The 12,118-nt window shown below is 40.1% G+C and overlaps 2 protein-coding genes across 3 annotated transcripts in view; one reads left to right on the top strand and one right to left on the bottom strand.

Moving 5' to 3' along the window:
- Positions 1–12,118, top strand: part of FBXL13 (F-box and leucine rich repeat protein 13) — a gene marked incomplete at its 5' end in the record, with an annotated part of 176,071 nt that overhangs the window by 49,505 nt on the left and 114,448 nt on the right. The window lies entirely within an intron of this gene.
- The window catches only part of LRRC17 (leucine rich repeat containing 17), an 89,830-nt gene continuing 80,793 nt past the window's right edge, over positions 3,082–12,118 (bottom strand). For both annotated transcript variants that reach the window (XM_025192526.1, XM_006036273.3), the window contains exons 3-4: positions 6,843–6,998; positions 3,082–3,961 (exon numbers count right to left, since the gene is read on the bottom strand). In XM_025192526.1, the coding sequence (XP_025048311.1) occupies positions 3,564–3,961; positions 6,843–6,998 (554 nt within the window). In that variant the 3' untranslated portion in view covers positions 3,082–3,563. The remainder of the gene's footprint in view (positions 3,962–6,842; positions 6,999–12,118) is intronic.

Here is a 12,118-nt window from a genome sequence, read left to right as displayed (position 1 = left end):
TTTCCCTAGTACTGACCACAGTATTGACAGACCTTTCCATTATTTTTCTTACTAGAGCCAATCCTTAGTAAAATACACTTAGAACCCACAGCAGAGAGTTAGGAGTATTGCTTCTGGGTAACATAGTGGATTGTTCCTCCTGGCATTACAAAAGGAATATAAAAAGCACTCTAAACACCATACTAAGTATGAGGAACAGGAGAAAAGCTCCAGCTCCAGCTCCAGCTCCAGCTGTTTGTTGGAGATGGATGGAGAAAGAATGGGAAAAGAGAGAGGTAATAGGCAGAAAGAGATTGAAGAAGGGGTAGGAATGAGGTAAATAGGCCCAGGGTTTTCTAATATACTTTGGATGCAGAAATGTTTTTGGGGCATTTGTAATCATACGGTGCAGAATAAGAGGTTTTGAGAGGCAGTGTGGTCTGTGGTTGTGGTGTTTCAGTGGAGGACATATATAATTTATAGCAAATGACAGAGAAACTCATAAAAAACAACAAGAATCCCATTCCTTGTAATTCAAGTCATCTCCCTTTTTTTATATCTTCTTTTCATACATTTATTCTTCTCTCCTCCATCGTCTTATCCTGTTATGGCTTAGTTTTAATTCCTGTTCTTGCTTCGTAGTTCTTACTCTTGCAAAAAACTTTCATTTCCTACATCATCCCCTTTTGGGTTCCATAAGACAGTGATAGACACCTGGTTGCTGCCAGTTTTCCAGGAGCTAAGCCTTTTGAGTTCTAGCATTTTCTGGGTTCCAAATAAACACTCATCTATTACACACTTATCTATTACATAAAGGATCTTTAGTACCATTGTCAAAATGAAGTAATGAAGTAGCCCTAGGCATGAAGGATTACATCTTAGTTTCATAGTAGTTAGGGTCAGGAGGGACTGGAACAGATCATCTAGCCTGACCCCCTGCCACAGGCGGGAATGAATGCTGGGTTCACAAGACCCCAGACAGGTGATCATCCAACCTCCTCTTGAATTTGCCCAAAGTAGGGGTGAGGATCACTTCCCTGGGAAGCAGGTTCCAGATTTTGGCCACCCTAACTGTAAAATATTGCCTTGTGATCTCTAACCTAAACCTGTTCTCCATCAGCTTATTACCATTGTTCCTTGTCACCCCAGGTGGTGCTGGGGAGAAAAGGGCTCTACCTATTTGCTGCTGATCTCCCCTGATGAGTTTGTAGGCAGCCACCAGGTCCCCCCTCAGCCTCTTCTTGCTGAGGCTGAACAGGTTGAGGTCCCTCAGTCTCTCCTCATAGGGCCTGTCCTGCTTTCCTCTCACCAAGTGGGTGGCCCTCCTCTGAACCCTCTCCAGGCTGGCCACATCCCTTTTGAAGTGTGGTGCCCAGTACTGGATGCAGTACTCCAACTGTGGCCTGACCAAAGTCTCATAGAGGGGGAGTATCACCTCTCTGGACCGGCTTGAGATGCAGCTTTGGATGCATGACAAGGTATGGCTGGCCTTGCCGCCTGCGGTCTGGCATTGGTGGCTCCTGTTCATCTTGGAGTCAATAATGACTCCAAGATCCCTTTCCGCCTCTGTGATTTCAAGAAGGAAACTCCCCAGCCTGTATGTATGCTGTGGATTCCTTCTCCCAAGGTGCAGCACCCTGCATTTATCTACATTGAATCCCATCCTATTCCTGTCCTGTCTGCCCACTTTTGTAGTCTGTCTAAATCTATTTGCAGCCTCTCTCTCCCTTCAAGTGTGTCCACCTCACTCCACATCGTAGTGTCATCAGCAAACTTGGACAGTGTGCTTTCCACCCCCTTGTCCAAGTTGCTGATGAAGATGTTAAACAGTGTGGGCCCGAGGAATGAATCCTGGGGTACCCCACTGCTCACATCTCGCCAGGTTGAGCACAAACCGTCCACCACTGCTTTCTGGGTGTGCCCCATCATCCAATTTTTTACCCATCCAATTGTGTAGGCATCAGTGCCACAGTCTGATCATAGTTATAATTATACACATTTTAGTAACTACTTTAACCCCCAAGATGTAGTTCAGGAAAAAGAGCAAGAGTAATGATGCCATTAGAAGGTTGTCTATTGTACCATTATTTTAAGGGCAAAGAAGAGTATTTCTTTATTTTATATTTTTCTTAGAGTCTCAAAAATCTTAACAGATACCACCTCCAGTTTTCTGGCTTTCTTTAGGTGTTATTGTAGGAGCCTGTCTTTATCTCCTTACATCTTAAAATGTCATTGGTTGAACCAGGTCCATGATGAAGGCTTTGCCTGTAGGGCATTGTCACTCCCTGTGAGCCTTCAATTTAATGTTCTCCGTTAATAGAGATTCTTTCCTTCTCTATAAATAATTCCTCTATAAAGGTTTTGAGCAATTGGAGACAGGTGATTGATTCAGCTGATGGTCCTTTTATGAAGTTTTGAAGCTTGAAGCTTTTGTAGAAGCAGTGTACTCTGATACCCTGATTCTGTTGTCTGCACACCATCATAACTCTTGTGGATGACAGAGAGGAATCGTGTTTTATAGTTTGCACTGGGAATGCCTGAGTTCTGATCATGCTCCTGATCCACTTGCATAGGCTTGAGCTTCTTACCTATAAAAAGGGGACTACCATGCTTGTCTTTAAGAGCTGTTGTTTGTTAGTTAATGTGGAAGTTTGAAAACAAGAAGCATTATATAAATGCTGAATGCTATCAGTCAATAAAATAATGTTTATATAAGGATGATCTTGTTACTGAGAACATCCAGCAAGAGTTGTTTCCCTGAGAGGTATTCACTACCTGTCTAGGGTACTTTTGAAGCCTCATTTCCATAGTATTGGAACACCTGATAACGTTTAATATAATTGTTTTTATAACATCCTGTGAGGTAAGGAAGTACTGCTTATCTCTGCTTTGCAGATGGGGGAACTGAGACCTGGAGATACTAAGTGATTTGCCCATGGTCAGATAGGAAATCTGTACCAGAGCAGATAACAGTACCCAAGTCTCTTGAGTCACAGTCTTATAGCCTAATCACTAGACATCTCTGTACCAGCACAGCATTCATTGACTTTGAACCCTATTTCACTTTAGACTGCAATTGGATTTTTTATGATACCACATACAAGAGAGCTGATATAAAAAAAAAACATTACAGAACATTGCCATGAAGTTCATGAAAGTGAAAGGTAAAGAAATGGCAATACATTCAGCGTAGAAGAGAGTTAGTCCCAATGCTGCAGTGAGTTCCATGCAGAAGCAGCATCTACTCAGGTAGATCAAATTGCAGGATCTTTGCCTTGGTTTATACAAAACAGCTCTTTTCCAACATAGATTTAAAGCTATGTCTATCCATTTATCTTGTGCAGGTTCAAATAGATATCCAGACACTTGATGAGACTGATCCAAAACAAATTATCAGAAATAGTTTATAAAGGATGTTCTATAACTAATGCCATCATGTAATTAGTAAGTGGTATAAAAAGAAATCTTTGTAGGCAAATATTCCTTTATGGACAACCAACCCAATCAACAAAAATGTAAACAATAGGATTTTTTTCTGACAAATGTATCAAATACTTGTTGAATCTAGTAATAAAACAAATTCCCTAATAACCAATTACAGTGACAATCACACCATGCTTCTTTATTGTTTGAACTGATTGTTCTTTGTGTCGTTCCCACTCCTCGTCCTCTTTGTCTGTTTCTGGATAAACTGGTAGCTTGTCTTTTGGACACTCCTCATAATAACTCCGAATGTATTTTCCAACAGACCACCCTTTGTATTCCTCAGGCATTTTGCATTCCAGACCATTGTAATGAACACTGTAGTGATGCTTTAACCAGTAGAAAAGGTAATGAATGTTGTAATCACATCTCCAAGGGTTCTCTCGAAGCCACAGTAATTTCAAAAAATACAGATCTTCTAATACTCCATATTCAAAATTTTGCAGGCTGTTGTTTGATAAATCTAGCTCCTCTAAATTAACGAGCCCTGAAAAGGCAGCTGATCAAGAGAAAAACAGTTATTGAAATTCATACATTAGTTAGAAAAGTAAGTTTATCTGAAACAGGGAAAAAATCCCACATTTATATAAAAATAAACAGTATTTTTGTATATTGTCTTTAAGTCTACAATAAAGGTTTCTTTTGAACCTTAAAGAATGGATATACTGCAAATTTTATAAAAGTTACAATCAATCTGGTCCCTATGGGCGCTGACAGATGGACAGCTCCCCACTGTAACTCATGATACTTCACAGAAGGCACCATGAGTTACAGCACCCCGTGCTCCCAACCCAACAGATGTTGCTGTTAGGTGGAGGGTGAGGGGGTGGAGTGAGTTCTACATTGAAGCCACTCCAGGGGAGAGAGGTGGCCTGTCTGTCTCTCGCCTAGCCCTGCCCCCCTCCCAGCTCCAGTACTGTCTTCAGGATGGAAGGGAGGGTTGGGTGCTCTGTCTGGAGTTTGCCCAGCTTGTGCTGGAGGATGGGGTGGGCAGAGCCCTCCTCTTGGGGTGGGGTGGGTGCAGGCTGGGCAAACCTCAGACAGTGCTCCCTCCCCTTCTTTCCCCTATTCCACCCTGAAGACATCACGGGGGCAGGGCTGGGCTGATGCCCGCTCCCAGACGTAGACAAACAGAAGTTAATGAAGGCTTTGCTTCAGAGCACCTTCATTTGAACCCTCATGAAATAAGGGTTAATTTGTCCCATGATCGGACACTTTTAAAGTGCTCTGCAGCCATGCCCTTCTGTCATGGCACAACTGTAGAGTGCTTTCAGGGTGCTAATTATGTGGCAAACAACTTCTGTTTGCACCCTATGTGTATTCAGAATAACTCTTAATTTGCTGACAAATACATGTTTTCACTGCTTTTTACTTCTGTTAGCACTTCAGAGACAACATTGCAGGACCATTGAACTGGAATCTGGTTCCTTTCTGTGAGTCACCAACAGAATTTTTATCAAGTTCTTTTAATCACCTATATCTATTCCAAATCCATTGCTGCATTATGCTGTGCAGGTAAAACTAGTTTGTATGCAGATTTTGAAGTGGTATAACTATTTTAAGCAAGGGAATTTTTTTGACTGAAATAACTATGGTGGTACAACCTCTCTAACTGTGGATACATTTATATCAATATACAGGTGTCTTCTACCAGTATAAAATATTTCTATACCTACAGGATGAAAAATTACTGGTTTAAGGTGTTTTAATTGCATCTACCCTTAGGGGCATGTACCTCTTGTTAAAGCTATACATGTTTTCTATGAAGGCAAAGTCAAGGGTCTTCTCACATGTAATAACTCATTGTGCTGGCCTAATTAAGGCACACCAGTTTCTGCCAGTAGTTCACAAAGGAGTAGTGTGACTAGGATCATGTCTGGCTGTGTATGTCTGCTGACACATGTATATTTGGAACAGTTTTAAAGGGGGAGCTGCTGATCAGGTGTGCAGAAACTTGCATTCTAACAGCTATATCTGGCCAAGCTGTGAAGAAAACAAAAAGAGCAAAGCAGCTCCATGCTGCTTCATCCAAGGTTTTTCTACATTTCTATGGTTCATAGCTTGTCCACACATAATTGTTAAAACATAATAGCTGCTCTGTGGGACACACCAATGAAATGGCTCCAAATGCATGTGTATTCATACACTTTGACTTCCCAGCCCACATGACTAAGTACCTATTTATAGCTGAGTTAACTGTGGGCTGATTTGGCTTGAGCTCAAAACAGGGCTTGCAGAGCCACAGTGAAACATCTTAATTTCTCTGATACCATCCCCTATGCAGACAATACTCGAGTATAATTTGAAAATATCAAAACTGAATTGTGTTGGTGAATGCCTGATTTGACCTACAGAATCTTTACTACTGATGTTGCTGGTGAGAAGGAGAGAATATTTGACTGTTCTCAGGCTAAATAGGCAGGACTGGTAGGGTTTTTTTTTACTTGTATTTTTTACTTGTGAAATGAATACATTTGATTCAGTGGCAGTAAATCAGTGGCAGACAAAGCATGCATCTTTACAAATCCACTGCAGTGTGTCTCACAGAGTAAGTCATATTTTAAATAAACCCACCCTGCAGCCTTTGCATGGTATAGGCTTTCATGTAAGGAATCTAGCAATAAATTATTTAAAACCTCTTAAGTAGTATTTTATTTAGGTTACTATTGTCCTATCTTCTTTAGGTTTCAGAATGCTATGGAAGGAAGCAGTGGGGTTTGTTTGTTTTTTTTAATCTTTGTTCTTTCAGTCGTTCTCTTTCATATGTCTGATTGCTTTCCCTGTTTAAAACCTGTTCTGAAGAAATGTCCTACAATGTATTAAATGCAGGTCAGATCTGCACCTTTATAGACTATCTAAAATACATAGATCACAAACTTTCATGAGCCCAAGTTCACTTTATGAGATTCTGATGAATATTTTGTGCAGCCGTTTTTAGCTCTAGTAAAGAAAACTATATCTCAGAACTAAAAATACCTTTTTAATCCTCTCAGTCTATAATGATAGTAATGGTACTAATTAAATAGTATTAATTAAAAGCAGTTAGCATCATAAGCTAACGTTAGTCAGGTTTGTGATATAGTGTTTAGAAAGGTAATTTATGTAGTATCTTGACTGTTTAGTCTTATATCTGAATCTTGTACTGTTTTAAATGTGAAACAAAGTATGCCAAAGTCCTTGCTTACTACATTGACTTAAGTGAACAAGACACGTCAGCCTCGAATTTGGCTTGCTGAATTCAATTAAACAGATAGCAAAATTTGTTAGTTTTCTGATCGTCTTGATTTTTCATGTTTAGACTACGAGGGGTGAAGAGATTGCCAGAGCTAATAATCAGTAAAACAGATTACCATTGTTACAAATATGCAAATTATTCTTACCAGGATCTATATAAACTATTCCATTACCGCTGAGGTTTAGTATCTTCAATTCGCTAACATCTTCAAACTCCTTAGCTTGCAGTTGTTTGATTTTATTGTTCGACATATCGAGTTTAATAATATCTGGAGGTATGTTACCTGGAACTTTCTTTAACTCTTAAAAAAAAAATGAAAAAGACGTATGTTAAGTCATCTCTAGTTTATCTCTACTACTTGTACTGTCAGCAACTAACTGTGATAAAAGATAATTGGTGTACTGTGCATTTAGCAATAAGGAGAGCTGTGGTTCTTGGATTTTGAAAGTACTTGAACAATTTGGGGAAAACAGAAAACTACTTCCTATATCTTGTAAGTTTCTTTTTTTCCCCCTTCCTTTTCCTTATTGAACACTGGCCTATGTCTCTTGCCATCATTTCACATGTTAGTGTGAACAGTTTTCTTTGTGTAACTCCTTTTGACTGAAACAGATTTATTTCAAGCCAAGTGCAGGCATTGAATTTTTCTTTTTGCCATTCTCCTGGTAGAAATGATGTGTGTGCAAGAATTTGTTCAATTTCTTCTGAAGAAAACAAGCCTCTTCCAGGGAAGATCTTCCAAGCAACAATCTGGAAGAGATCTCCTTTGTGAGAGAGCTTCTCTTATAAGAACAAATGCTTGTATACTCCCCTCTGGTCTCAAGTTTGTACTCTCCCCTCTGGTTTTATGAGCCTTGTGGAGGAGAGTATAGGTATATAAGGAGAGAGTTTGAATAAAATCTGCTATATAAACAGAGGGTTTGACTGTGGAGAGCTTAGTCACTTCATTAAGGTGAAACCTATGGAACTAACTGTGTGAAAAAGTTTCATCAGTATGAGAGAGGATTCCATAATCAGACCCTACGATGCTACCTTGTACCTTTCTGTTTCACACTATAAAAAGTAAAGTGTCCAGAGTATTAAAACAAGTGAAAATATGATGATTATTACTATTAGAAGTAATGTTGAGTCATTTCAGCTGACCATTGGGATTGAGCAGGATTGCCCCCAAATCCTGCACACAGCCACCTCCTGCCCGAACTGTAGAATAGTGCTGGGGGCAGGTCTGAGTGCCAGTAGGATCTGAGGAACCTTATACCCTATTCCAAACATTGCATGTCCTGCTATACACCACTATTTTAATGTCTGCCAGGGGCCTCAGAGAGTAAAACTCAGAGTCCCTCTTTGTAAGTCCTCCTAGTCATATGACTTCTGTTTTCTGTGATCCTTGGGAGAGGTAATGATCTGACCTGTCTGAGGGAAATTTATTTTTTAGAATAAAATAATATGCTGGTCCTGTTAGTAGCCTAGGGAATGACATAGAATAGAGAACAATTTAGAGTTGATAATAGCATCCAGGCCTAGCTGAAAAATTTCTGGACCCTAGCCAGGTTAGTAGACAAGTAGACACCTGAAATGTGTTGGTATTGGGTATTAAGCAGGCACAGTTCTCTTGGGTACTGCTGGATAAGACATTCATCTGTTGATAAGCTACCCAAAAATGTGTCCTTTTAGTTGTCAGTAATTTGTTCATGCTGAAGACTGCAACAAGTTTTTTTTTTTTGCTGGGAAATTACCTATACTATATGCAATTTTAAAAAAATATAACATAGTCTGGAGTCATTATAATCTAGTAGGTCAGCAAATAGGAACCAATGTTCCATATTTAACGTGGAGAAGCCTGAGCCTTTTTGTGAAGCCACAGATAAAACTTTTACATTAAAGATTTTTTTTTTTAAGAAAATGCATAGGCTGTGCTAATGGGACCTTCCAAGGATCACAACCTTGACATGGTAGAGACTTGTGCTCCTGGTAGTCACCCATGGTGGCATGTTTGAGAGTGAGGTTTCTAGACTAACTATTCAAAAATAAATACAAAAGCCCTGAGTTGTAGAGCAGGCAGATGAAAAAAGAATACCTTACAGTGGCTGCAGAGGTGGATGAAGGCTGCAGCAGGATAGTAAGCTTCAGTTGTCTAGGTTTTCCTTATCTTTGGATAACAGTTTCCTTCCCACGATCACTGGAAACCTCTAGTTATGGACTTGCACAGAGGCAGTGATTGCATGATGGTTGTTTTGTACTTGGAATTGAGACAGTTGTGCAATTCAGCAGCTGCAGTCATGACTGAGCAAATCTATATAGGGTCTACTCTCTCAGTTCACCTTGCTGGAAAATCATGTCTAATGGGATCACTCTTATCAGCAGTCCGAATCAAGTAATGAAGTTTGCAGTCTGGCATGTCCACACTCTGATGGACAACCCTAACAGTGACTGATGGGAGCAAAAGACAGCACTCATGGACAGAGAACTTTGCATGATTTGATATTAATGTTGTTTCACTTAGAACAGACACACAGGACAGGAGCAGTCACAGGCATGGTGGTCGCTAAACCTATTTTTTTTGGAAAGGAAAAGGCAGACACATCCACAGCGTTGGTTTTGCTATCAAAACCAAGATTGTTACTCAGATGCTGGAGTGTCTATCTGGCATCAGGGAGTATCTCATCACCCTTTATCTTCCACTGACCAAGAGACAACATAAAACAGTCATCAGTGCATATGCCCTGACCTTGATGCAGATGAAGAAACAAAAGAAGAATTGGATTCTAAACTTGACCCAAGTCTTGTCATTTGTCTCTAAAGAAGATAGGATAATTCTTTGTAATTTTAGTACTAGAGCAGGCAGAGACTCTGAGTTATGGAAAAAAACACCTAGAAAGGTAGGGGTGGGAAAAGTCAAATTTAAATGGCATTGTTTTCCTGAACAATTATTCAGAACATGTCTCATCATTACAAATTCCTTACTGTATCAAAGCAATAAATGGAAGACAACATGAATACACCACTACTCAAAATACTGGCACCTGATTAACTGTGTCATAGTGTGTGCTGGGACTCTCATGATGTCTGTATCACTGGAGCTCTGAGCAGCGCAAACATGACTGCTGGGTGGATCATTGTTTGATACATGGTCATGTCCATTTGTATCATCCCAAAATGACATAAACAAAAGAAGCAATCAAGGAAGAGCTTCAATATCGAGTACTTAAAAGACCTTACTAAAAGTGGCCACCTCCAGCAATGTCTCAGCGAGAAACTCTCTGACCTCCCTGATGTCTATATATTGATCACTGGGAGAACCTCAAGAAAGGCATCCATGAGGTGTGCAAAGAATCTCTTTGCTTCTCTGCAAAGAAGAATCAGGACTGGTTCAGTGAGAATGATAGGGAAAATCAAGCTCTTATTGACAGAAAATGGAGAGCCTTGAAAGCTTGGCAGAATGACATCAACTCCAGAAGACGCTTATCACCACATTAAATTTGAGACCCAGAGGAAAATTTAAGAAAAAAGAGCAAGTGTTGGGAACACAAAGCAAAAGAGCTTCAAAAGTTTGGTGGCAGCCACAACGTGCATAGTTTCTTCAGCACTACAAGGAGTTGTCCCTTTGAGGTCCAAGGATGGAACAACACTGTTTAAAGACAACACCACCATCAACGCACAGTGGAAGGAGCTCTTTGCATGAGCTTCTGAACCAAGATTCTAATGCCAGAGGCAGTACTTTCAAAGCCATTCCACAACACCCCATTAAGGACTACCTTGAAGATCCACTGACTTATCAAGATTCCTTGAAAGCCATTAAGCAAATGAAAAACAACAAAACATGTGGTCCTGATGGAATACCAACTGAAATTTATAAGCAAGATGGAAGAAAGTTCTATCATCATCTTACATATCATTATTTTGAAAAACTATTAACGTAAATTCCCAATGTTTTGAGAGATGCCAGAATTGTTACCATATTAAAGAAAGGAGATTGATTGGATTGCAGCAATTCTCTTGGTATTGTATTCCTGTCCATAGCTGGGAAGATCTTTGCCCGCAATCTCCTCAACAGTTTCACTGTCTTTGCCAATGAGATTTTATGCAATGTGTTTTCAGACTACTCAGAGGCACAATAGAGATTATCTTTGTTGGGAGACAGCTGCAGAATAACTGCCTCAGGTAACACTGAGATGTTTATTGACCTAATGCTTTTATTCCAGTCAACAGAGAGGCCCTATGGAAGATCCTGATGAGATCTGGATGTCCGCCAAAATTTGTTTCCATTATCAAACTTCTTTGATGACATGACAGCACATGTTCTGAGCAATGGGTCAGAAACAGACTTCTTCGCTATCAGAACTGGAATCAAGCAAGGATGTCGTTTGATCCCAGCATTCTTTCCTGCCCATGGCAGGGGGTAGGACTTGATGATCTGCTCAGGTCCCTTCTGACTCTACCAACTATGAAACTATCAACTATGTGTGGTTGTACCAATTCTCTTTTCTATCAGTATTGTATCTATTCTGCATCTCACTGCTGATAGACTTGAATCTGGAGTCAGCATCCAGTATTGCATGGATGGGAAACTCTTTAACATCAACTGATCACATTCCAAATCCAAGATAACCAATACCTCCATTACTGATCTTCTGTATGCTAATGATTGTGTTGCGTGTACCCACTAGATTGAAGTGTGCTGCAAGTCATTCTTGATTGCTTCTGTGAAGCACATGAAGTGCTTGGACTCACTGTCAACTTCATAAAAACCAAGATACTTTATCAAACTACCACAAACCAACCAGCTGCTCTTCCATATATTGCAATTACAGGGCAATCCTTGCAAAATGTTAAGGATTTCCCCTGCCTGGATAGCCATCTTCCTCAAAAAGCAAACATAGACGGTGATATTCAACACTAAACAAAATCTGCCAGTGCTGCCATTGGATATCTCCAAAACCATGTCTTCAATAATCATATCAGGACCCAAACCAAACTTCTCATCTACCCAGCTGTTGTTATCCCATCCATGTTATATGGGTATGAAACATAGATGACATATTGGAATACCTGAAAGCTTTGAAACATTACCATCAGCAATGTCTTCAGAAAATCTTTTGTCAGTTGGACAGATAGAAGAATGAATGCCAGCATTCTGGCTTAAGCAAGCACCCACCAGCATTGAAGCCATGTTTACGTGGCACCAGCTCTGTTGGACAGGGCATATCATAAAGATGCCTGACAACCAGCTACTGAAACAAGTCTTGTACTCCCAAATCACTGATGGTCACTGCTTTAGAGGTAAACAAAAGAAGAGATTCACCTTGAAAGCCAATCTGAAGAAATACAACATTGACATCAATACCTGCAAGACTCAATTGTCCTCAGTGGTGCCAGAATGTGCATCAGTTGTTTTGAGCAATTTTGCCTCACGATGGAAGC

Source organism: Alligator sinensis, unplaced genomic scaffold, assembly GCF_000455745.1.
Source record: "Alligator sinensis unplaced genomic scaffold, ASM45574v1 scaffold896_1, whole genome shotgun sequence".
NCBI classification, from domain to species: Eukaryota; Metazoa; Chordata; order Crocodylia; family Alligatoridae; genus Alligator; species Alligator sinensis.
Note: the sequence above shows the minus strand (reverse complement) of the source record. Positions and strands in the feature narration are given on the sequence as shown.